The sequence below is a fragment of the Salmo salar genome, chromosome 18 (genome assembly GCF_965601325.2).
Source record: "Salmo salar chromosome 18, fSalSal1, whole genome shotgun sequence".
Classification (NCBI taxonomy): domain Eukaryota; kingdom Metazoa; phylum Chordata; class Actinopteri; order Salmoniformes; family Salmonidae; genus Salmo; species Salmo salar.
In genome coordinates, this window is record NC_138308.1 from 91867333 (window position 1) to 91890419 (window position 23087).

The 23087-nt window shown below is 41.0% G+C and overlaps 2 protein-coding genes across 3 annotated transcripts; one reads left to right on the forward strand and one right to left on the reverse strand.

Moving 5' to 3' along the window:
• Positions 1 to 1420: 1420 nt before the first annotated feature.
• On the forward strand, positions 1421 to 8282 carry LOC106578068 (uncharacterized). The gene is made up of 2 exons (XM_014156646.3): positions 1421 to 1696; positions 6987 to 8282. The coding sequence occupies exons 1-2, from the start codon at positions 1525 to 1527 to the stop codon at positions 7805 to 7807; spliced, it is 993 nt and encodes a 330-aa protein (XP_014012121.3). The 5' UTR covers positions 1421 to 1524; the 3' UTR covers positions 7808 to 8282.
• An 8326-nt stretch (positions 8283 to 16608) lies between these two features.
• Positions 16609 to 22117, reverse strand: LOC106578064 (uncharacterized). 2 transcript variants are annotated; one of them, XR_014381449.1, is made up of 3 exons: positions 21820 to 22117; positions 17013 to 18809; positions 16609 to 16958 (listed from the first exon to the last, which is right to left on the reverse strand). XR_014381449.1 is itself a non-coding variant. In XM_014156633.3 (2 exons), the coding sequence occupies exons 1-2, from the start codon at positions 21983 to 21985 to the stop codon at positions 17398 to 17400; spliced, it is 1578 nt and encodes a 525-aa protein (XP_014012108.3). In that variant the 5' UTR covers positions 21986 to 22117; the 3' UTR covers positions 16609 to 17397. The 2 variants fall into 2 exon arrangements, 1 of the variants encoding a protein (XP_014012108.3); XM_014156633.3 differs by having other exon boundaries at positions 16609 to 18809.
• Positions 22118 to 23087: the final 970 nt, after the last annotated feature.

Below are 23087 nucleotides of genomic sequence, written 5' to 3' on the forward strand. Positions count from 1 at the left end.
CAGCTTAATGTGTCTCACTGGAGAAAGCATCCGAGCGAACAAAACAGCGCCCCTCTTTCTCAGTATGTGAAGCGTATCTATCTGATGCTGTCTGGTCAGAAAGAGTATGACATCGTTGCCGCCAGTAGCAATGAATGCAAGGGAAGCCAGCAAGCTTTTGGCCTCCCTTCTGAAAAATAATAGCTAATCAGCGATGAGCTAAACTGAGTGAGCTCAGCTCTGAATGGTCCTGGCGCACCAAAAAAAGTGTTTAGGCAAGCCAGTTTGGATTTGGCTTCAGACCAATCGCATCACAAGCCAAATGTCATTAATGACTGAAAAAAACTTGAATTGTTGCATCTCCTTGTGTTGTTGTCCTCTATTGGCAAGCTAAATTTGTTCCTTTCCTAAATTAGCCATTGAAGGAGGTAGGGATTTGGACTTGTTGTTTAACTTTAATTATTTGTTCTGGCCAATGATTATAACGGCGATTCTGATCCAACCATAAATATATACATTGTGCCCCTGGGCTGAGAGGATGGAAGTTCAACATGTAGCTAGATGTATTGTGCTAATGTTAACTAGCTGGCCTGGTGCATTGTTGCCCATGAAAGGAAGTTAGGCTAGCATTTTACTAAGGTAGCCTAAGACAACAAAACCTAAAAGTGTGTACTGCATGACAGTGTTAGAGCATTAGGCAACATGAAAGAGGAGGATGATATTGGCGTTTCTCTGCAAGTAGGGCGAGTCAACATGTTTTTTCTACTTGCACACACACACACACACACACACAGAAATCAATATCATGGACAGCCACATCATATTTAGCTTATGTTGATTGGACTAAATCGTTTTTGTTTTATTTTAGTTGTCACTGTAAGTGTAGTTGAAATGGTGCTGGAATAGTGCAGGCAGTTCCTGTTTTCTTTGCAACTTGCAGTAATGCTGTGTAGTTCTAAATCAATAGTTGTTTAGTGGTCCGAAAATGTCGCAAACATGAACTTGCTTGACCATGCTGAAGGTCAGGTAACTGTTTGTAACATGCAATATTCTTTGAGGACTTCACCAGACAGAGGTTGCTCTTCGTTTTTTTTAAATGAAACACAGGTGTGGTTGAATTTATTCTTCCACTGTGTCTTCTTATTGTCTTGGCCTTTATTTAGACCTGTATATCACGGTCGCAAGGTGTATGAACTAAAAGGTTATAGAGCAAACAACTAAATTATCACCACACATAGGTTGTAATATGGCTTTTTTCTCCCCTGGATTGGCTTCCCATGTGATTTTAGCCACGCACCGCTACTGTGTCGTTTTCCTTTACTACTGGTCTGTAAACTGCTTTGCACAGTATTCAACTCCCATCAAGCTGGCGGCGCTGTTGTGTTTTTCTGGGCTCGCCAGCCACTAGAATAAACGATTTTGTAAGATTCCTTGACTAGAACACGGAAGTAAGATTAGAAACGAGTTTGTTTTGGCAATCATTTAGTGGAGTAAAAATAAGACATACTGACTGAACAGACTACCCAACTCTCATTCGACTGAAATATGTCTAAACTACAGTTGTTGCGTTTGTTTTTAAATGATCGTTTAACGGCGGCTGCTGTGGAGATTTTCGGTGCAGTTGAGAAAACGGTAGTAGAATACCAGGAGGAGAATGATCGGCTACGGAGACTGCTGCGGAATCGAATCACACCGGAGATAAAACTATGTAGAATAGGTTAGTATGTAGATCTACTGATAGCTAGCTATAGTTGTAGGCCCGGTTTTGAAATAGCGATGGAATTTAAGCTTACGAGTGTTTTTAAGATGCATCGTTCCTATAAGGTTTCTACTAGTTACCACAGCCACAAAGTCAAAATTGGCTATATCGTAAAAATTCATGAAAACCAACATTGGATTTTTGGTCTTCATTTAAGGTTAGGCATAAGGTTAGCACTGTGGTTAAGGTTAGGTTTAAAATAACGTTTTAAGAAGAGAAATTGAAGAAATGGGCGGGGTTTATGACTTTGTGGATGTGGTAACTTGTGACAACCTTCCAAAAACACCAAGCAGAGAGAACATTCACGAGTGCGTGTCGATAGGACTACATATAGGATCGAAAGAAAGTCAGCCTTGCTCTCAGATCAGCTTTCTCTATTCAAATCTTACTTTAATATTTAATTGTTTCACAATACTGAACACGGATCAGCTCCTAGAGCGATATTACCACCTAAGGCAGAGTGGGGTAAATTGAGCAGCCCTTGTTTAGAGGTTTCATGAAGCTTGTCTCTAAACCGAAGTTGATCATTGTAAGATTGCATCAGTTGGGGTCTCTATGAGTTTCAATATGAGGTCTTACACCTGGCATGAAAGTGGACCCTTGTAGCTGTGTGGGCTAATATAGAGGGGGTTCGATTAATCTGGCCCGGGGTACACCGGGCTATGGCCTGTCACGTCATCGTGCGAAAGCGGGGAGGGAGGAGTGACCTCAAATTCGAACAGTAATCTGCCCTATTCTGTCATGTTGTCAACGAGGCAGCATGGTAGGGTACTAGGGTGTAACTAGACCCCCTAAGAACAATGTCTAATTGCTGACACACAAAAAATAATATTTATTTATTTTTTTAAAATTGCCCCCCCCCCCCAAAAAAAGCAATGTTTGTGGGGGTAGTATGCGGATGAAGGTCACGCTTAGGCGAATAAACTATTAAGGGAAATAAATGGCTACAGTTACAGTTTACACTTTTTTAGTTACACACCCCGCCCCCCCCTCAAATTAGTGGTGCTTTACAAAAAATAAGAAACTGAAATATCACATTTAAATGGTCACAAATAAAGCTATCCCCAGTCAAATTGGAGCACGACTCATGAGCCCACCTCCTGCACTGCTCACACCTAATCCAGTCCCCACATGTGACTGAAAACAGGGAGAGGTGCCAATTGAAAAGCTCTCTCTTAAAAACATAGCTAGCTAGTGGAAACATTTACAACTGCAATTAAGTTACATTATCTTTTTAATGTATTTTACCTCAGACGATCTGGTAGTAAGGTTGCTAGCTAGCACTCCTAGCAGCTTATGCTAACTAACTATCTGGCTAGCATTTACTGCTAGTGAAGTTGCTAGCTAGCAAGTTAGCATACACTGGTCATTGTCTAAATGACAGGTAGAAACACATTCATAACCATAAAGGGGTAACAAGTCCCTGTGGGGGATTGCCCCAAACACACTCATCCAACATACCAAACCATTTCCTTGGCTCTCTTCAATGCTTGAGCAGCACAGCCAATGAGTTTGATGTGAGAGTAGGACTCCTCCACTTTAGACCAAGCAGCCTTTATGTTCGCAGCATTGTCTGTCACCAGTGCAAATACCTTCTGTGGTCCAAGGTCATTGATGACTGCCTTCAGCTCACCTGCAATGTAGAGACCGGTGTGTCTGTTGTCCCTTGTGTCTGTGCTCTTGTAGAATACTGGTTGCGGGGTGGAGATGATGTAGTTAATTATTCCTTGCCCACGAACATTCAACCACCCATGAGAGATGATTGCAATACAGTCTACCTTCTCTATGATTTGCTTGACCTTCACTTGAACTCTGAACTCTGCATCCAGCAAATGAGTAGATAAAGCATGTCTGGTTGGAGGGGTGTATGCTGGGTGAAGAACATTCAGAAATCTATTCCAATACACATTGCCTGTGAGCATCGGAAGTGAACCAGTTGCATACACAGCTCGAGCAAGAAATTCATCAGCATTTATCTGACTACGTTCCTCCATTGTGTCAACAAACTTTTTGGACTCGATGGCTCATGGAGGACCATGATCTGTTGCTATCGATAAGGTGTCTGATTCATCATTTTCACCTCAAATAGAAGTAGAGGGACTTCTGCCAGAGGTTGCTTGTTGTGAGCGCTGAGGGAACTTTATGCACTTGGCCAGATGATTCTACATCTTTGTTGTTGCATTCTTCACATATGATTTGGCACAGTATTTGCAAACGTACACAGCTTTTCCTTCTACTTTAGCTGCAGTGAAATGTCTCCAAACATCAGATAGTTCCCGTGGCATTTTCCTGTAAAGATTAGGAAAAAAGGAGTAAAACAAATTCCATGTATAGATAAATACAGATAATTGTTTTAAAATGAAACATGTATGGAAACAGGTGAATTAATACTCCTCAGTTAGCAGGCTCAAGCAAGCTAAAACCCACATGGTAGCAAAAGCTAACTAGTAGAAATTGTTAACAAGTTAGAAATGACTTAAACACACTTTGCTGTAGGCTACTATTTACTAGTTAACAAAAAAATAATGTATGTCATTTAAAATATATTCACCCCACCCAGTATTGTAATCAAAACTTACCAGAAAGCATGTAGTCCTTGGCTCAGACAGTGTAGTAGTGTGGGCTCAATAGCATCTCATTAGTGTGCAAGATCTTGAGAATCAGCTGCACATGTGATGGAAGAATGCAATGTGCATGCAGAGGGTTACGATTCCATTGAATTGGGGATAGTTTAACCAAAATATGCCACAAGATCTAGATTTGCCTTGTGTATCCCACAAAAAATGGTTCACTGTTATAAGATAACTTTTTGATGAATTTAAGCCAAATTCCCTAAATTCCCAGGCATAACTCCCCATGGAAAATTTCTGGAAATTTCCCGGAAAGTTTCCAACCCTTTGCAACCCTAGTGCAAACATTAACATCCATGTTTGGTTTTGGTTTGGAGGAGGGGAGAGGGGTTAGCATCTAATAATTAATTATTTCCTGGGCACCACTCGGCAATTAAAACTACACTTTCCTTATCAGAACCGTCCATCAACCACAGATATACCGTAATTTCCGGACTATTGAGCGCACCTGAATATAAGCCGCACCCACTGAATTAAAAAATATATATTATTTTGAACATAAATAAGCCGCACATGTCTATAAGCCGCAGGTGCCTACCGGTACATTGAAACAAATGAACTTTACACAGGCTTTAACGAAACACGGCTTGTAACAAAAATAAATAGGCTTTAACGAAACACGACTTGTAACAAAAAATAAAAAATTAGCAGTAAACAGTAGCCTACCAAGAAAGTCATTGGTCACTATCTTCCTCCTCCTGTGCACTGAAACCACTGAAGTCATCTCCTTTCAAAAAAAAATTGAAAGCGGGAAAAATCCATATATTAGCCGCGTCATTGTTTAAGCCGCGAGGTTCAAAGCGTGGGAAAAAAGTTGCGGCTTATAGTCCGGAAATTACGGTACCCTCCAACATGGAAAAAGGGTTGCCACACAGATACAGGATGGTAAATACGTCCCACAGTGGGCTAGTGCTATACTGCTAGACCGAGATACAGTCTCTGTCTAGAAGCTGGCCCTAGCTATCTGCACTAAGGCACGTCTAAAGACATAAGGTCTTTGTCTAGAAGCTGGCCCTAGCTATCTGCACTAAGGCACGTCTGAAGACATAAGGTCTTTGTCTAGAAGCTGGCCCTAGCTATCTGCACTAAGGCACGTCTAAAGACATAAGGTCTTTGTCTAGAAGCTGGTCCGGTCTATCTGCTAGGCTGTATAGCTCTTAGAAATGTATAGTTTAAATGTATGATTCAACTGTTCTATTTAATTATGTGGTAAATACAGTGCCTTCACCCATCTACACACAATGAAAACATGTTTTTAGAAATGTTTGCAATTTTTTTGAAAATGAAAACAGATCTCATTTACGTAAGTATTCACACCCGAGTCAATACATGTTAGGACCACCTTTGGAGGCGATTACAGCTGAGAGGCTTTCTGGGTAAGTCTCTAAGAGCTTTGCACACCTGGATTGTACAATATTTGAACATTATTCTTTTTTAAAAGTATTCAAGCTCTATCAATTTGATTGTTGCTAGACAGCCATTTTCAAGTCTTGCCACAGATTTTCAAGTGTTTTAGGTTATTGTCCTGCTGAAAGGTGCATTTGTCTCCCAGTGTCTGTTGGAAAGCAGACTGAACCAGGTTTTCCTCTAGGATTTTGCTTGTGCTTAGCTCTATAGCCTTTATTTTTATCCTAAAAAAACTCCCTAGTCCTTGCTGATGACAAGCATACCCATAACATGATGCCGCCACCACCATGCTTGAAAATATGAAGAGTGATGTGTTGTGTTGGATTTGCTCCAAACATAACGTTTTTGTATTCAGGACATAACGTTCATTTCTATGCCTAATTTTTTGCTGATTTACTTTAGTGCCATATTGCTAACAGGACGCATGTTTCTGAATATGTTGTATTCTGTACAGGCTTTCTTCTTTTCACTCTGTCAATTATGTTAGTATTGTGGAGTAGCTACAGTGTTGTTGATCCATCCTCAGTTTTCTCCTATCACAGCCATTCAAATCTGTAACTGTTTTAAAGTCACCATTGGCCTCATGGTTAAATCCCTAAGTGGTTTCCTTCCTCTCCGGCAACTGAGTTAGGAAGGACGCCTGTATCTTTGTAGTGACTGGGTGTATTGATACACCATCCAAAGTGTAATTAATAAATTCACCACGCTGAAAGGAATATTCAATATCTGCTTTTTAAAATGTTTTACCCATCTACCAACAGTTGCCCTTCTTTGTGATGCAGTGAAAAACCTCCCTGGTCTTTGTGGTTGAATCAGTGTTTGAAATTCACTGCTCGACTGAGGAACCTTACAGATAATTATATGTGTGGGGTACAGAGATGAGGTAGTCATTCAAAATCATGTTAAACACTATTACTGCACAAAGGGAGTCCATGCAACTTTTGTGACTTGTGAAGCTCATCTTTACTCCTGAACCTATTTAGTTTTGCCATAACAAAGGGGTTGAATACTTATCAACTCAAGATATTTCAGCTTTTCAATTCTAATTAATTTGTTTAAAAACATCCACTTTGACATTATGGGGTAAAATCTCAATATAATCCATTTTAAATTCCGGCTGTAACACAACAAATTTTGGAAAAAATGACGGGGTGTGAATACTTTCTGAAGGCACTTCTGATAACCTCTGCTCCTCCTCTCCTTCCCTCCAGACTCCCTGCAGCTCTCCGTCTCTGAAGAGGAGGTTCCCCCTGAGCAGCAGCACTGTGAGCAGGAGTGGAGCCCCAGTCTGGGGCAGGAGGACCCAGAGCCCACACTGATTATAGACGAAGAGGAGGAACTCGGGACCAGTCAGGAGGAAGAGCAGCTTCAAGGGGTGGAGACTGATATAGAGTTCATATTTACTCCTTCCTGTGTGAAAAGTGAATGTGATCTGGAGGACCCACTTTGGTCCTTGACTCTTCCTCAAACCCAGACTGTGGAGAACAGAGAGAGTCACTCTAAACCAGTGGATCTCAAACCTTTTGGCACTGTGACCCACTTAAAGGGTCTCGACATTCCCTGTGACCTTCCATATAATCATAACAATGCCTCCAGCCACAGTTCAGCCGTTAGCAGCGACCCAGTAGGGCTTGACATCAGACCACCATTTGATCCCAACGCACCAATGGGGGAACCCTGCATCTGCCCCTTTTGTGGCAAGACCTTCAAACAAAAAGGAAATCTGTCCATGCACATGAAGATTCACACAGGAGAGAAACCGTTTAGCTGTGGTGACTGTGGTAAACGCTTCAATCGCAAGGAGCACTTAACCAGACATATACGCATTCACAGAGGAGAGAAACCATTCAGCTGTCATTTTTGCTGTAAAAGCTTCAATCAGAAAGGGGACTTAAGGAGACACATACTGACTCACACAGGAGAGAAACCATTTAGCTGTGGTGACTGTGGTAAAGGCTTCATTCGCAAGGAACACCTAATTGCACATATACGGACTCACACGGGAGAAGTGTCGGTGTCAAGCAGAGCCTAACCATGCATAAACTGGTAAATAGATCTCTGATGGATTTACTGTCGTAAAACATTGTATGTAAATAAAGTTTGATTTGAATGATGAGGTAATGATCAAACTAGGGGTGCACCGGTATGACAATTTTGGCCGATACCGATATCCAATATTTTCCTTGCCAAAAAGAAACAATACCGATAACTGATATTACCATTTTCTGCAGACTTTTAAGCATTCTAGTACAGTTAAAGATTTATCACACACACACACACATGGACTCAGTGGTCTAAGACACTGCATCTCTGTGCAAGAGGCGTCACAACAGTCCCCGGTTCGAATCCAGGTTGTATCACATCCGGCCGTGATTAGGAGTCCCATGGAGCGGTGCACAATTAGCCCAGCATCATCCTGGTTTGGCCGGGGTAGGCCGTCATTGTGAATAAGAATTTGTTCTTAACTGACTTGCCTAGTTAAATAAAGGTTAAACACAAACACACACCACATTGACCAAAAAGTTATTTTGTTGGCATTTACGTATGTCCCCATTACCAGTAAAACATCATCAAAACCTATTTCTTTCACTTACTTGCTGTGCTGTTTCGTTCATTTGTTCAGTAGTTTCATTCTCAACCAGAATTTCATCATACATGTATTATCATGTATACATGATTATGAGAATGAAACTACTGAAGTGTAGTTTCAGCTGTCCGTCCGCCTGCCCGTCCGTCCGCCTGCCCGCCCATCTGTCTGTCCGTGGCCTCTGTTCCTCGGTGCGCAATGTTACTGTGTCCGTTTCCGTCTTGTCCAGCTGTGTCTGTAACATTTCACGTAAACCCTGTTTCTTGTCTGCATCGAAGTAGCGGTCCTTGTACCTAGTATCAAGCGTGGTGGCGACACAGTAAAGAGGCTCAGAGAGAATGCTACCGAATCGCTTGTTCACAGCCTCTAGTAGAGTACTTTTGTTAGTTTTAACCCCACGGTCTGTGTGGGCAGTTTTGTTGAGTAGGTGTTTCAATGCCATGACAGAGGGTATCACGTCTGCTGTAGACGCAGTTGATGAGCTTATTTCTCCAGTCAGTTGTTCAAATGGTGCTAGGAGTGTTCATGTTTCCAAGTTTCAAACATGTATGAGAACCAGCACATTCTTGAGCATGCAATACGGCTTTCCTCAGTAGGAAATCCTCGTGGACCCACTGTGCTGTCAGACTCAGCATGCTCATGGGGCTGACATCGCTGGTCCAAATGTCAGTCGTGAAGCTAAAAGCAGTGACGCTCATAGATGTACGTTTCACTATACTGTGTAACTCCGGTAGGGCAACATCTGAAAAATAGTGTGTTCCGGTGCTCGACCAGTCGGCGAAAGCCAACGTCATCCACGACATCATCCACGACAGAGGACGGTTGATTGTCAAGGGCAATGAATTCCATTATCTTGGCGTTAATGGATTTCGCCCTTTGAGTTATCTCGCGGAAATGTTCTTACTCTTTCAAATGACTGCTGGACTTGAACTTGTTTAGTTGTTGGAAGTGTGCGCTTAGTATTCTTCTGCTTTTGTTCTGTGTAGCGCTGTGCTTTTCGTGGTGTCGTATCAGCTACCTACGTTATATTAGGTATGCACGTCAGCTTTGACATCGGTTTTACACATCAGCGTTAAACTAGACATCGGGCCGATGTTGGCATTTTTAGCTAATATTGGCCGATTCCGATATGCTCACCGATATATCGTGCATCCCTAGATCAAACAGTACAGAGTATTGTAGGAAATTCACACGTCTGCTGTACAAAGTGTGTTTAATTTTTCCCTTCATTAGAAACTAATATCTGGTTGTTGGATTTGGACTGTCTCTCAAGGTGATGACATAATGGTCTCTCAAGGTGATGACATAATGGTCTCTCAAGGTGATGACATAATGGTCTCTCAAGGTGATGACATAATGGTCTCTCAAGGTGATGACATAATGGTCTCTAAGGTGATGACATAATGGTCTCTCAAGGTGATGACATAATGGTCTCTCAAGGTGATGACATAATGGTCTCTAAGGTGATGACATAATGGTCTCTAAGGTGATGAGAGAATGGACTCTAAGGTGATGAGAGAATGGACTCTAAGGTGATGGCATAATGATCTCTAAGGTGATGACATAATGGTCTCTAAGGTGATGACATAATGGTCTTTAAGGTGATGACATAATGGTCTCTAAGGTGATGAGAGAATGGTCTCTAAGGTGATGACATAATGGTCTCTAAGGTGATGACATAATGGTCTCTAAGGTGATGACATAATGGTCTCTAAGGTGATGACATAATGGTCTCTAAGGTGATGACATAATGGTCTCTCAAGGTGATGAGAGAATGGTCTCTAAGGTGATGACATAATGGTCTCTAAGGTGATGACATAATGGTCTCTAAGGTGATGACATAATGGTCTCTAAGGTGATGACATAATGGTCTCTAAGGTGATGACATAATGGTCTTTAAGGTGATGACATAATGGTCTCTAAGGTGATGACATAATGGTCTCTAAGGTGATGACATAATGGTCTCTAAGGTGATGAGAGAATGGTCTCTAAGGTGATGACATAATGGTCTCTAAGGTGATGACATAATGGTCTTTAGGGTGATGACATAATGGTCTCTAAGGTGATGACATAATGGTCTCTAAGGTGATGACATAATGGTCTTTAAGGTGATGACATAATGGTCTCTAAGGTGATGACATAATGGTCTCTAAGGTGATGACATAATGGTCTCTCAAGGTGATGACATAATGGTCTCTAAGGTGATGACGTAATGGTCTCTAAGGTGATGAGAGAATGGTCTCTAAGGTGATGAGAGAATGGTCTCTAAGGTGATGAGAGAATGGTCTCTAAGGTGATGACATAATGGTCTTTAAGGTGATGACATAATGGTCTCTAAGGTGATGACATAATGGTCTCTAAGGTGATGAGAGAATGGTCTCTAAGGTGATGACATAATGGTCTTTAAGGTGATGACATAATGGTCTCTAAGGTGATGACATAATGGTCTCTAAGGTGATGAGAGAATGGTCTTTAAGGTGATGACATAATGGTCTCTAAGGTGATGACATAATGGTCTCTAAGGTGATGACATAATGGTCTCTAAGGTGATGACATAATGGTCTCTAAGGTGATGAGAGAATGGTCTCTAAGGTGATGAGAGAATGGTCTCTAAGGTGATGACATAATGGTCTCTAAGGTGATGACATAATGGTCTTTAAGGTGATGACATAATGGTCTCTAAGGTGATGAGAGAATGGTCTTTAAGGTGATGACATAATGGTCTCTAAGGTGATGACGTAATGGTCTCTAAGGTGATGAGAGAATGGTCTTTAAGGTGATGACGTAATGGTCTCTAAGGTGATGACATAATGGTCTCTAAGGTGATGAGAGAATGGTCTCTAAGGTGATGACATAATGGTCTCTAAGGTGATGAGAGAATGGTCTTTAAGGTGATGACATAATGGTCTTTAAGGTGATGACATAATGGTCTCTAAGGTGATGACATAATGGTCTCTAAGGTGATGAGAGAATGGTCTCTAAGGTGATGAGAGAATGGTCTTTAAGGTGATGACATAATGGTCTCTAAGGTGATGACATAATGGTCTCTAAGGTGATGACATAATGGTCTCTAAGGTGATGAGAGAATGGTCTTTAAGGTGATGACATAATGGTCTCTAAGGTGATGACATAATGGTCTCTAAGGTGTTGACATAATGGTCTCTAAGGTGATGAGAGAATGGTCGGGCTGATGTAATTGATACATTAAATTAAATAAATTCCATTTGTCCAAGAATTTGTAAGAAATACTCATAAAATAAATCATTATCTCAGATCATCCTATAGTTATGATAACCAATGTTTGTCAACATGTAGTCATCGTTACCCTTCACTACTGGTCTGTAGGCTGCCTTGCACAGTAAACTCCCATCCAGCTGGTGGCGCTATTTTGCGTTTCTGGGCTCGTCACCAACTGACTTGAACCAAGAAGTTTTCTAAAATTCCTTGACCAAAACAAGGCTTGTGTTGAGTAAATAAAGACCCAGTGACTGAACAGAGTAGACTACCCAACTCTCATTCGACGAAAAACGTCTAAGCCTACAATTGTTGCGTGTGTTTATTAAATTTGCGTTTAACGGCGGCTGCTGTGGAGATTTTCGGTGCAGTTGAGAAAACGGTAGTAGAATACCAGGAGGAGAATGATCGGCTACGGAGACTGCTGCGGAGGACACCGGAGAATCAACTATGTAGAATAGGTTAGTATGTAGCGCTACTGAATAAACTGTTTAGGGAAACAGTGATCACCATTTTTTAAATTAGAGTTTAATGTAAATTCACCATATATGTTTAAAAAGTTGTCTGTCACAAAAACCTTTGCCCTTCTGACTTCAATGCATTTCATTGGAGACATTGAATCTTATTTTTGTTTAGCTGAGGGAATTTTGTCTAAGTAAAAAACGGTCTATCTAAAAACAATTTATCTTTGATGGCTATACGGTTTTGGAAACCTCAACACTCAGCTTAATTATCATCCCAAAATAACTTTATAAATACAAAAGATTCGAACCAACGTTTTAATTCCCTCCCTTTTTTCCCATTCGCTCAGAAAGTAACATAGTTCAGGGCAGGGTTGCCAAATAATAAGGAAAATCGTAGTAACGACGTTAAATGTAAAATTCAGTTTTCCTCAAAATAATTATTGGGAGCTATGTCATAACGTAATAAAGGAATTTGAATGCGGTAAGAGAAAGAATAAATCGCCCTTATTAAACTCGCCAGATCATTTTCCATCAATGGATGTTGATTTAACTTGCTCTGACTGTTCTGATTAAGCAATAAGGCCCTAGGAGGTGTGGTATACGGCCAATATACCACGGCTAAGGGCTGTTCTTATGCATGACGTAACAAGGAGTGCCTGGATACACCACTTAGCCGTGGTATATTGGCCATATACCACAAACCCCGGGGCGCCTTATTGCTATTATAAACTGGTTACCAACATAATTAAAACAGTAAAAAGTTTATTTTTTTGGTCAATATATGGTCTAACATAAACCGGGTGGTTCAAGCCTTGAATGCTGATTGGCTGACAGCCTTGGTATATCAGACAATATACCACGTGTATATGGGACTCAACCTCAGTTCTCTTCGTGTTCAGTGACAGCGCCAATAAATAAATAAAATTCTGCTCATAACGCACCGTGGCCGTTAGAAGAGTGTGAAATTACAAGTTATTAGATCTGATGGGAATGTAGAATGTTTACATTCTGTCAGAATATGTTATTGTTAGACATCAGGGATCCTGTGGGAAGGAGAAGGGCCACAGTCTGGTACAAGTCAACAGGACAGCCATGAGTTGGGGAGGGGTGAGAAATTTGGGGCCCGAGGTCAGATGAAGTGATGAAGAACAGATATCACTAAAGTTCTGTCTAGCATCAGATGTGTAAGGAGGAGATTCAGCAGAGGAGAAAGGGTTAAATACCAGTACTTGTGTGACCCAGTGGGTGAATAAACTTGGTTTGAGTTGTAATAATCATCCGTGAGTTTTTACTCTTTATTTACAACTGAACAGATCATTAGATTGATACGCGTGAGTGCACACACACACACACACGCCTGCACGCATACAAACCCAACGCGCCCGTCTCTACCTATGCATGTAACCACGGTTCCTCCTGAAAATAATCTGTGGCACATTTTCCAGGTCCTAATATTTATAATACTATGGTTATTATGTGCTAAAAGAGCAAGGATTTCCTTGTTACTAAAGCCAATTCTAAAGTATAGTTTCACCAAGTCATGTAACTCAGGCATTTCAACGGTGGCGTGCCCAGCCACAGGGAGCCAGGCAGACATGCATTTAACTGCTCTTTTATTTCCTTGCAATTTTGCAACCTTTCTCAAAATATTGCCCCTTCATTCTCCGAATATTGCCCCTTTATTCTCCGAATATTGCCCCTTTATTCTCCAAATATTGCCCCTTTATTCTCCAAATATTGCCCCTTTATTCTCCAAATATTGACACTTTAATTCACAATTTTATTTCAACTTTATTCTTGAAATATTGCCCCTTTTTTTTATATACTAGCATGCAAAATATAATAATCCAAGTACCACCACCCCTTGCAGTTTAAAAAAAATTCTTCACTTGGCCCTAAAACTCTTCTGTAAAAATCTATCAAAGTCCTCTCCAATCCTACTTCCTACTTCTGGTCAAATAATTCTTTTAAACTGCTTCTAATGGGTGTTGAACCCGGAAACGCACAACAGCGCCACCAGCTGGATGAGGGTTTCTATTGCGTAAGGCAGCCTACAGACCAGTAGTAAAGGGGAAACGATGACTGTGTGTAGAGAAAACAGTGGCAGGGTTGAGCGGATTACTTTAACAATTTAATCTGTTGTTGATTACAGTTGTATGAAAAATAAAGTAATCAGTAACAATCCTTTGGCTTACTCAAAATGAGTAATGTATTCCAATTACTTTCACTTCTAACACCCAGGCATTAAAAGCAACTAATTATTTCATTTAGTAACATGACTATTTCCAATTTGGGGACTAGTGTTAAAGAATACAGATCATATAATTTACATGTTCTGTGTGTGATAGCATACACAGGCTACTTCCTCACGTTTTCAGTTGGTAGCACAAGCCTATGATTTGGTTGCCCCCAAATGTTGTTGCGGAGTCAGGCTATATGATATATTTTTTTCAATCTACAATGCCTTCAGAAAGTATTCACACCCAATGACCTTTTTTTTTTAACCTTTAGTTGTGTTACAGCCTGAATTTAAATGGATTCAATTCTTTCCCTACACACACTACCCCATAATGTCAAAGTGGAATTATGTTTTTCAAAATGTAATAAATTAAATAAAAAAACTGAAATGTCTTCAGTCAATAAGTATTCAACATATTTTTTATGGCAACCTAAATACTGTAAGACCAGGAGTAAAAACGTGCGTAACAAGTTACATAATAAGTTGCATGGACTCAGTCTGTGTGCAATAATAGTGTTTAACATGATTTTTGAATGACTACCTCATCTCTGTACCCCACACATACAATTATCTGTAAGGTCCCTCAGTCGAGCAGTGAATTTCAAACACACATTCGACCACAAAGAACAGGAAGGTTTTCTTTTCAATGCCTCGCAAAGAAGGGCAACTATTGGTAGATGGGTAAAAAAATACAAATAATTAAACAGACAATGAAAGTCCCTTTGAGCATGGTGAAAGTTATTAATTACACTTTGGGTGGTGTATCAATACACCCAGTCACTACACAGATACAGGTGTCCTTCCTAACTCAATCCGCTTGCTGATTGTTCCCGGGGAGACTGAGGTTAACTTCGCGCAGGGGCTGCGTTCGACATGGCAGGGAGCCCCACACTCTGATAAAAACGGAGCAGAGGGGACCCACCTCGGGCCTGGCAGGGACCGTCAGTGAGTGGATACGCCATTCCGAACAAACAAGATAAATTAAGGGTGAGACTGATTTTTCTTATAAACATCATAGAATATCCTGTTCTGGGAACAGGTTGTGCACATTAGGTATTTTGTTGGAGCAAAAGATTCCCCCTAGTTATAAACATTCCTGCAGCAGTTATTTCCAGAATCTTTAATTAGGAACTCTGTTGAAACAGGGATATCTTTAATTAGGAACTCTGTTGAAACAGGGATGTCTTTAATTAGGAACTCTGTTGAAACAGGGATATCTTTAATTAGGAACTCTGTTGAAACAGGGATATCTTTAATTAGGAACTCTGTTGAAACAGGGATATCTTTAATTAGGAACTCTGTTGAAACAGGTTTATCTTTAATTAAAGGAGAAATTCTAGGGCAAAACACCCTGTTGGAGCAGGGTGACCTCCGACTGGGATCTTTTTGTTAAGCAGAAGTATCCTGGTCGGAGACAGGGGTTGTGTTTCTCTGTTGAAGCGGACATTGGATGATATCATACGGTTACGAGTTATGTGATCCCAGGGCACAATCCTGAAATGGAAAAAGAAAATATCCCTGCAGGTTAAAAAAATAAAACATTGTAAAAGAAAATTAATTAATCAATTATTAATTATATATTATTATTAAGCTATAAATGTAAACCCTACACGGAAATTTGCATTGGAGAAACTACCATGTGGGTAAATGACATATAATAATAATAATAATTAAGAATATATTTGTTATTTTTCCCCTTTTCTCTTTATATAAAAAAAATAACTATATTTTGAATTAAGAAATGAAGACGTTCCTAATTAAACAATGTTATTTTGTGTGTCTGAGTGAGTTTATAGTGGAGTTTCACATTGGGAGCCAAAAGCAGTAAGGGAGAACCTTGGCTGCCCGATCTGTTGATTGGACGGTTGAAGGTCATGGCAGATAAATGGGGTAGGAACATTCTGGAACAGGTACCGTTCTGGCACAAAGTAGCAGAATTTCCTTTAAAAGGCACATTGAGTCACCACTGCCTATTGATATTAGATGAAGACAAGTAATCCAAAATATAAATCAGCTGTTTTTAAGAATGTAATTGTAAACCCGATTACACGTCTTCTTTTTTTAAGTAATCCGGGTTGATTAGTTACTTTATTTTTTGGGTAATTTGGATGAACTAATCCCTGTTACATGTAATCCGTTACTACCCAACCCTGAACAGTGGTTTTCATCAGTATAGGATGATGTGGGAGAATCAATTGATCATCAGGAGTCGACTGTATATCATTACTCCATATACGAGATTAAATCAATATCATCACAATGAGCAACATTAGGACAAAATTAATTATAAATACACTTGGACAAATGGATGAAGATTTTTTTTCAGACAGAATTTTTTTATTTTTATGTATCAATAACATCAGTTAGATTATTCTCTCATCGCCCCGAGAGACATTCCAAAACAAACAGATAAAATATATTATTTTTTTTATGATGTGAAAACATCAACAGACTTCAGACAGGATCGGCAGGTAGCCTAGCTGTTAAGGGGGTTGGACCAGTAACCGAAAGGTCGCTGGTTCAAATCCCAGAGCCGACTTGGTGAAAAATCTGTTGATGTACCCTTTGAGCAAGACACTTAACACTAATTGCTCCTTTAAGTCGTTCTGCATAAGAGCGTCTGCTAAATGACTAACGTAATAGCAGAGGGGTCTACTACCTAGCATAAGAGCGTCTGCTAAATGACTAACGTAATAGCAGAGGGGTCTACTACCTAGCAGAATCAAGGATTTAGCTATTGATCTTTGATAAGCTACCAGAAATAACTACTGCTTTTCTGGTTCATTTAAAAAAAAAAATCTAAATGTATGTTTTTTTTGTTTGTTGAATCAATTAGACCATGCCCATTTCAAGGCATGGCTAGCTGGCTAATTCCCATAATACTGGGATGCTACTCTTTGAACATTACCTCATTGTTCAAATGAAACTTTATTGGTATAAAACGTTTTACAAAAAGTAAATCCATCACACATTCATTTATTTGAAAAACCACAGCGTCAATAATCCAGAGTTGCTTTGTTTTTCTAAGTGTCCACATCCTGCCTTTTAATTCCCATCTGCTAACCGCAGATCCTCTTTGTCCTAACTAGATTTTAATCCTAATTTTCGTTGTTCTTGTTTTCATCCTGTTTTCTTTCTTTGTGGACGTTATTCACATGCTTCAGCAGATGAGCCTTACGAATGAATCTTTTACCACAGACTGAGCAGCCATGTTGTTTCTCTCCTGTGTGAGTCTGTCTATGCCTACTTAGGTCCCCCTTCTGATTGAAGCTTTTCCCACAGTCACCACAGCTAAATGGTTTCTCTCCTGTGTGAATCAGTATGTGTCTCCTTAGGTCCCCTTTCTGTCTGAAGTTTTTCCCGCAGTCACCACAGCTAAATGGTTTATCATCTGTGTGAGTCAGTTTGTGCCTCCCTAGGTCCCCTTTCTGACTAAAGCTTTTTCCACAGACACCACAGCTAAATGGTTTCTCTCTTGTGTGAATCAGTTTATGCCTGGTTAGGTTATTCTTGAGGCTGAAGCTTTTCCCACAGTCACCACAGCTAAATGATTTCTCTCCTGTGTGAATCAGTTTATGCCTGGTTAGGTTATTCTTGAGATTGAAGCTTTTCTCACAGTCACCACAGCTAAATGTTTTTTCTCCAGTGTGAGTCAGTTTATGCAAGTTTAGGGCACCCTTGTGACTGAAGCTTTTCTCACTGTCAGCACGGCTTAAAGATTTCTCTCCTTGGTGAATCCTCATGTGCTTGGGCAGAACTCCTTTGTATTTGAAGGTCTTGCCACAAACAGGGCAGGTGCAAGGTTTCCCACTGTGACAGAGTCGGACATGGGCCTTCAGTTTACAGGTGGAGTTGTAGCGTTTTTTGCAGAATCTACATTCACCGAGTCTCTTCTTGGTGAGAGTCACATGTCTCTGCAGATCAGCTTTCAGAGCAAATGTTTTACCACAGTCACGGCAGTGGTGAGTTTTTCTAGATGTGATGCTGGGTTTGGAACAGTGTTCCTCCAATGGTGGGCTGGGATCCAATGGTGGGCTGGGATCCAATGGTGGGCTGGGATCCAATGGTGGGCTGGGATCCAATGGTGGGCTGCTGTCAAGTCCTACTGGGTTGCTGCTTATGGCTGAGGCATTGTTTTGATTATCTGGAGGGTCACAGGGAATGTCCAGACCCCTTAGGTGGGTCACAGTGCCAAAAGGTTTCAGATCCACTGGTTTAGAGTCACTCTCTCTGTTTTCCTCAGTCTTGGTTTGACGAAGAGTCAAGGACCAAAGTGGGTCCTCCTGATCACATTCACTTTTCACACAGGGAGGAGTGAAATCTAAATCTATGATATCAGGCTCCACCCCTTGAAGCTGCTCTTCCTCCTGACTGCTCCTGAGTTCCTCCTGTTCCTCTTTAATCTGTGTGGGCTCTGGGTCCTCCTGTCCCAGACTGGGGCTCCACTCCTGCTCACAGTGCTGCTGCTCAGGGGGAACATCCTCTTCAGAGACAGAGAGCTGCAGGGAGTCTGGAGGGAAGGAGAGGAGGAGCAGAGGTTACCTATAGCAGAAAGGAAGAAGCGAAGCGAGAGGGTTTACTCTGCCCAAAATCTTTCTACATTAAGCAGATCGTTAATTATTACTGAGTGGCTGCAGGATCTCTTCCAGATCTTTAGTCCCCTTCACTAAAAGAGCTGGAGCTTCCCGAAGCTTCTTTGCCATTCACTATGTGTCTATTCTACTACATGTAGAGAACAGGCTGTTCTGGTGCTCGTTTAATACAGGTAAATCGGTGTCAACAAGATCAAAGCATTGTACATAACAGAACCCAATTTATTAAAATAAAAAACAATCTTGAGGCTAAATAGTGCGCACCACTAGGCAAAATACACAGGTAGGATATGCTACAGCTTTTAAACACAATCTGCCCTAAAAATGTATTCACTCCATCATTCAACACAACACTGTAGGATACTTAAAAACAATACTGCATAACTCAGGAAGATCCAAAACGCATATACCCATGAAATTGACCGAGATCAAACGGTTACTATGCAGAATGACGCTGCATGGGATGTTTCACAGGTAAAACTTGGAAGAATTGTGATGCACGATTGAATGTGGTGGTGTTTTAGTCTTTAAGTAATGTTATACTATGCTATTATAGTCTGTTCTGTTATCTAGAATACTGTGACCATTATGCGATCACAGCATCTCACTCTCCATTGAATAGAGGCGGTTGATTTTTATAATATTCAAAAAAGTATTCAAATAATGAGATGTATCCACCAATCCAAAGAGAGTAATAGACAGCCTGACCATTCCGCTCTGTGGACAGTGAATCCCATTGTTAAGGCGGAGACATCTCATTATATCCAGTATTTCCAATTGTGTGTGATTGCGGCCCCCTTCGAGCATCCCGTTGGTTTCTTCATAAACGCCCCCCCGCCCAGCATCCCATTGGTTTCTTCATGAACGCCCCCCCCCCCAGCATCCCATTGGTTTTTTCATGAACGCCCCCACCCAGCATCCCATTGGTTTCCTCATGAACGCCCCCACCCAGCATCCCATTGGTTTCTTCATGAACGCCCCCACCCAGCATCCCATTGGTTTCTTCATGAACGCCCCCACCCAGCATCCCATTGGTTTCTTCATGAACGACCCCACCCAGCATCCCACTGGTTTCTTCATAAACGCCCCCCGCCCAGCATCCCATTGGTTTCTTCATGAACGCCCCCACCCAGCATCCCATTGGTTGCTTCATGAACACTTCCCAGCATCCCGTTGGTTTCTTCATGAACCCCCCCCCCCTTCCCAGCATCCCGTTGGTTGCTTCATGAACGCCCCCCAGCATCCCATTGGTTTCTTCATGAACGCCCCCACCCAGCATCCCATTGGTTGCTTCATGAACACCTCCCAGCATCCCGTTGGTTGCTTCATGAACGCCCCCCAGCATCCCGTTGGTTTCTCCATGAACGCCCCCACGATTGAGTATGACATCTTCATGCTTGTGTGACACTTTTAAATGTGTGTCAAAAGGGAAACGGAAGTATTATGTGAGTTTTTTTGCCCCCGCCTACTGTGTACCAGAGTCCTCCTTACCATCTAGCGGGAGGCAGGGGCGACACCAGTAGACAGTGTCCTTCACTCCCACTGCCGAAAAACTGCCCACATTACGGGAAAACAGTGCCCAAAAGATGGGGGCGAAACATGGTCTACCGGTGTTGCGCTAGCTAGCTTGCTAGTTAGTTAGCGACGCCGTGTGCTTGCTAGTTAGTTAGCGACACCGTGTGCTTGCTAGTTAGTTAGCGACACCGTGTGCTTGCTAGTTAGTTAGCGACACCGTGTGCTTGCTAGTTAGCGACACCGTGTGCTTGCTAGTTAGTTAGCGACACCGTGTGCTTGCTAGTTAGTTAGCGACACCGTGTGCTTGCTAGTTAGTGTCGCCCCGCCTACTGGAGTCCTCCTTACCAGCACACAGTGTCCTTCACTCGCGCTTCCCGAACACCTTCCCTCGACATCGTTAACAGGACTACGGGAAAACAGTGTCCGACAGTCGGGGCGAAGGTCTACCGGTGTACTAGCTAGCTACCAGTGTCAGCCCCACCTCTTCTTCTGTGGGGTTTATCTGCATACAACGTTATTTATGCATTATCGCCTCCTACTGTACTGGAGCGCCCCCGCCTGTCTTAGTTTAAAAAAAATAAAAATGTACCACTATATAATGCCCACATGCAGCAATGCCCCAAATTGCACCATTCTCTATATCTCTGCCTATACAGACTTTAGAGTCAATTTGAACCTTTAAGCCAGTTAAATCAGGACTACGTGAACTATAATTCTAATTCAATATTTGAAAACTAGAATCTATTTTTAAATGTCTCAATACATTTTAGAGAATAAGCTACTTATTTTTTTTAGAATCCTTTTTTGAATTACAAATTGAAATCACTTCTTGGTTTTCATGACAATGTTTTTCTCAAGATTAAAAACAACTTAATTAATTAAATGGTGATCAGGTAACAGTTTATCAATAAAATACAGTGGTGTAAAGTACTTAAGTAAAATACTGTAAAATACTACTTAAGTATTTATGACAACTTTTACTTTTTACATCCCTAAAGAAAATAATGTACTTTCTACTGCAAACATTTTCCCTGACACCCAAAATTACAGGAAATGGTGCAATGCACTAGAAGAGAAAATCCCTGGTCATTACAACAGCATCTGATCTGGCGGACTCACTAAACACAAATGCTTTGTTTGTAAATTATGTTGGGAGTGTGGCCCAGGCTATCCGTAAACTTTTGATACGTAAGTATATTTTAGCAATTACATTTCTTTGTGATACTTAAGACAAGTGTATTTAAAACCAAATACTTTTAGACTTTTACTCAAGTAGTATTTTACTGGGTGACTTTTATTTGAGTCATTTTCTATTAGGTATCTTTACTTTTACTCAAGTATGACAATTGGCTACTTTTTCCACAACTGATAAAACATAGCTATAGCTAGCTATCAGTAGCGCTACATACGAACCTATTCTACATAGTTGATTCCCCGGTGTCCTCCGCAGCAGTCTCCGTAGCCGATCATTCTCCTCCTGGTATTCTACTACCGTTTTCTCAACTGCCCCGAAAATCTCCACAGCAGCCGCCGTTAAACGATCATTTAAAAACACACGCAACAACTGTAGTTTAGACATTTTCAGTCGAATGAGAGTTTGGTAGCCTATTTAGATTAGTTAGTGTGTATTTGTTAACTCCACATAAGGAATGCAAAATCAAAACAAACACGTATCTAATCCAACTTCCATGTTCTAGTCAAGGAATTTGATAAAGTCCTTTGTTCAAGTTGGTGACGAGCCCAGAAACACACAACAGCGCCACCAGCTGGATGGGGGTTTACTACTGTGCAAGGCAGCCTACAGGCCAGTAGTGAAGGGAAACGATAACTACATGTTGACAAACAGTGGTTATCATAAATTATTAATCAGGAGTCGACAGTATATCATTACTCTATACAATATCAAATCAATAATCATGAATGAGCAGCATTATGTCAGAATTGTTGAGAAATGCTCTTTGACAAATGAAAGGAGTCCTTTTCTGTAATTGTATTTAATATAATGTATAAATTACAACATCCTGACCATTATGTCATCACCTCGAGAGACCATTACGTCATCACCTTAGAGACAGTCCAAATCAAACGACCAGATATTCCTGTTTCTAATGAACATTCTACAGACTTTGTACAGCCTACCTGTGAATTTCCAACAATACTCTATACTGCTTAATCATTACCTCATCATTCAAATCAAACTTTATTTACATACAATGTTTTAAAACAGTAAATTCATCATAGATCTATTTACCAGTTTATGCATGGTAAGATTCTGCTTGAGACTGAAACTTATCCTGTGTCAGTCTTTATATGTGCAATTAGGTGCTCCTTGCAAATGAAGCCTTTACCGCAGTCACCACAGCTAAATGGTTTCTCTCATGTGTGAGTCAGTATGTACCTCCTTAAGTCCCCCTTCTGATTTGAAGCTTTTAAAAGCAAAAATTACAGCTGAATGTTTTCTGTCCTCTGTGAATGCATATGCAGTATGTCTGGTTAGTTGTTCCTTGAGATTGAAGCGTTTCTCACATTCACCACATTTAAATAGGTTCCCGCCTGTGTGAATCCTCATGTGCATGGACAGATTTCCTTTTTGTTTGTCACAAAATGGGCAAGTGCAGGGTTCCCCCATTGGTGTGTTTGAATCCAATGGTGGGCAGCTGTCAAGTCCAACTGTGTTACTA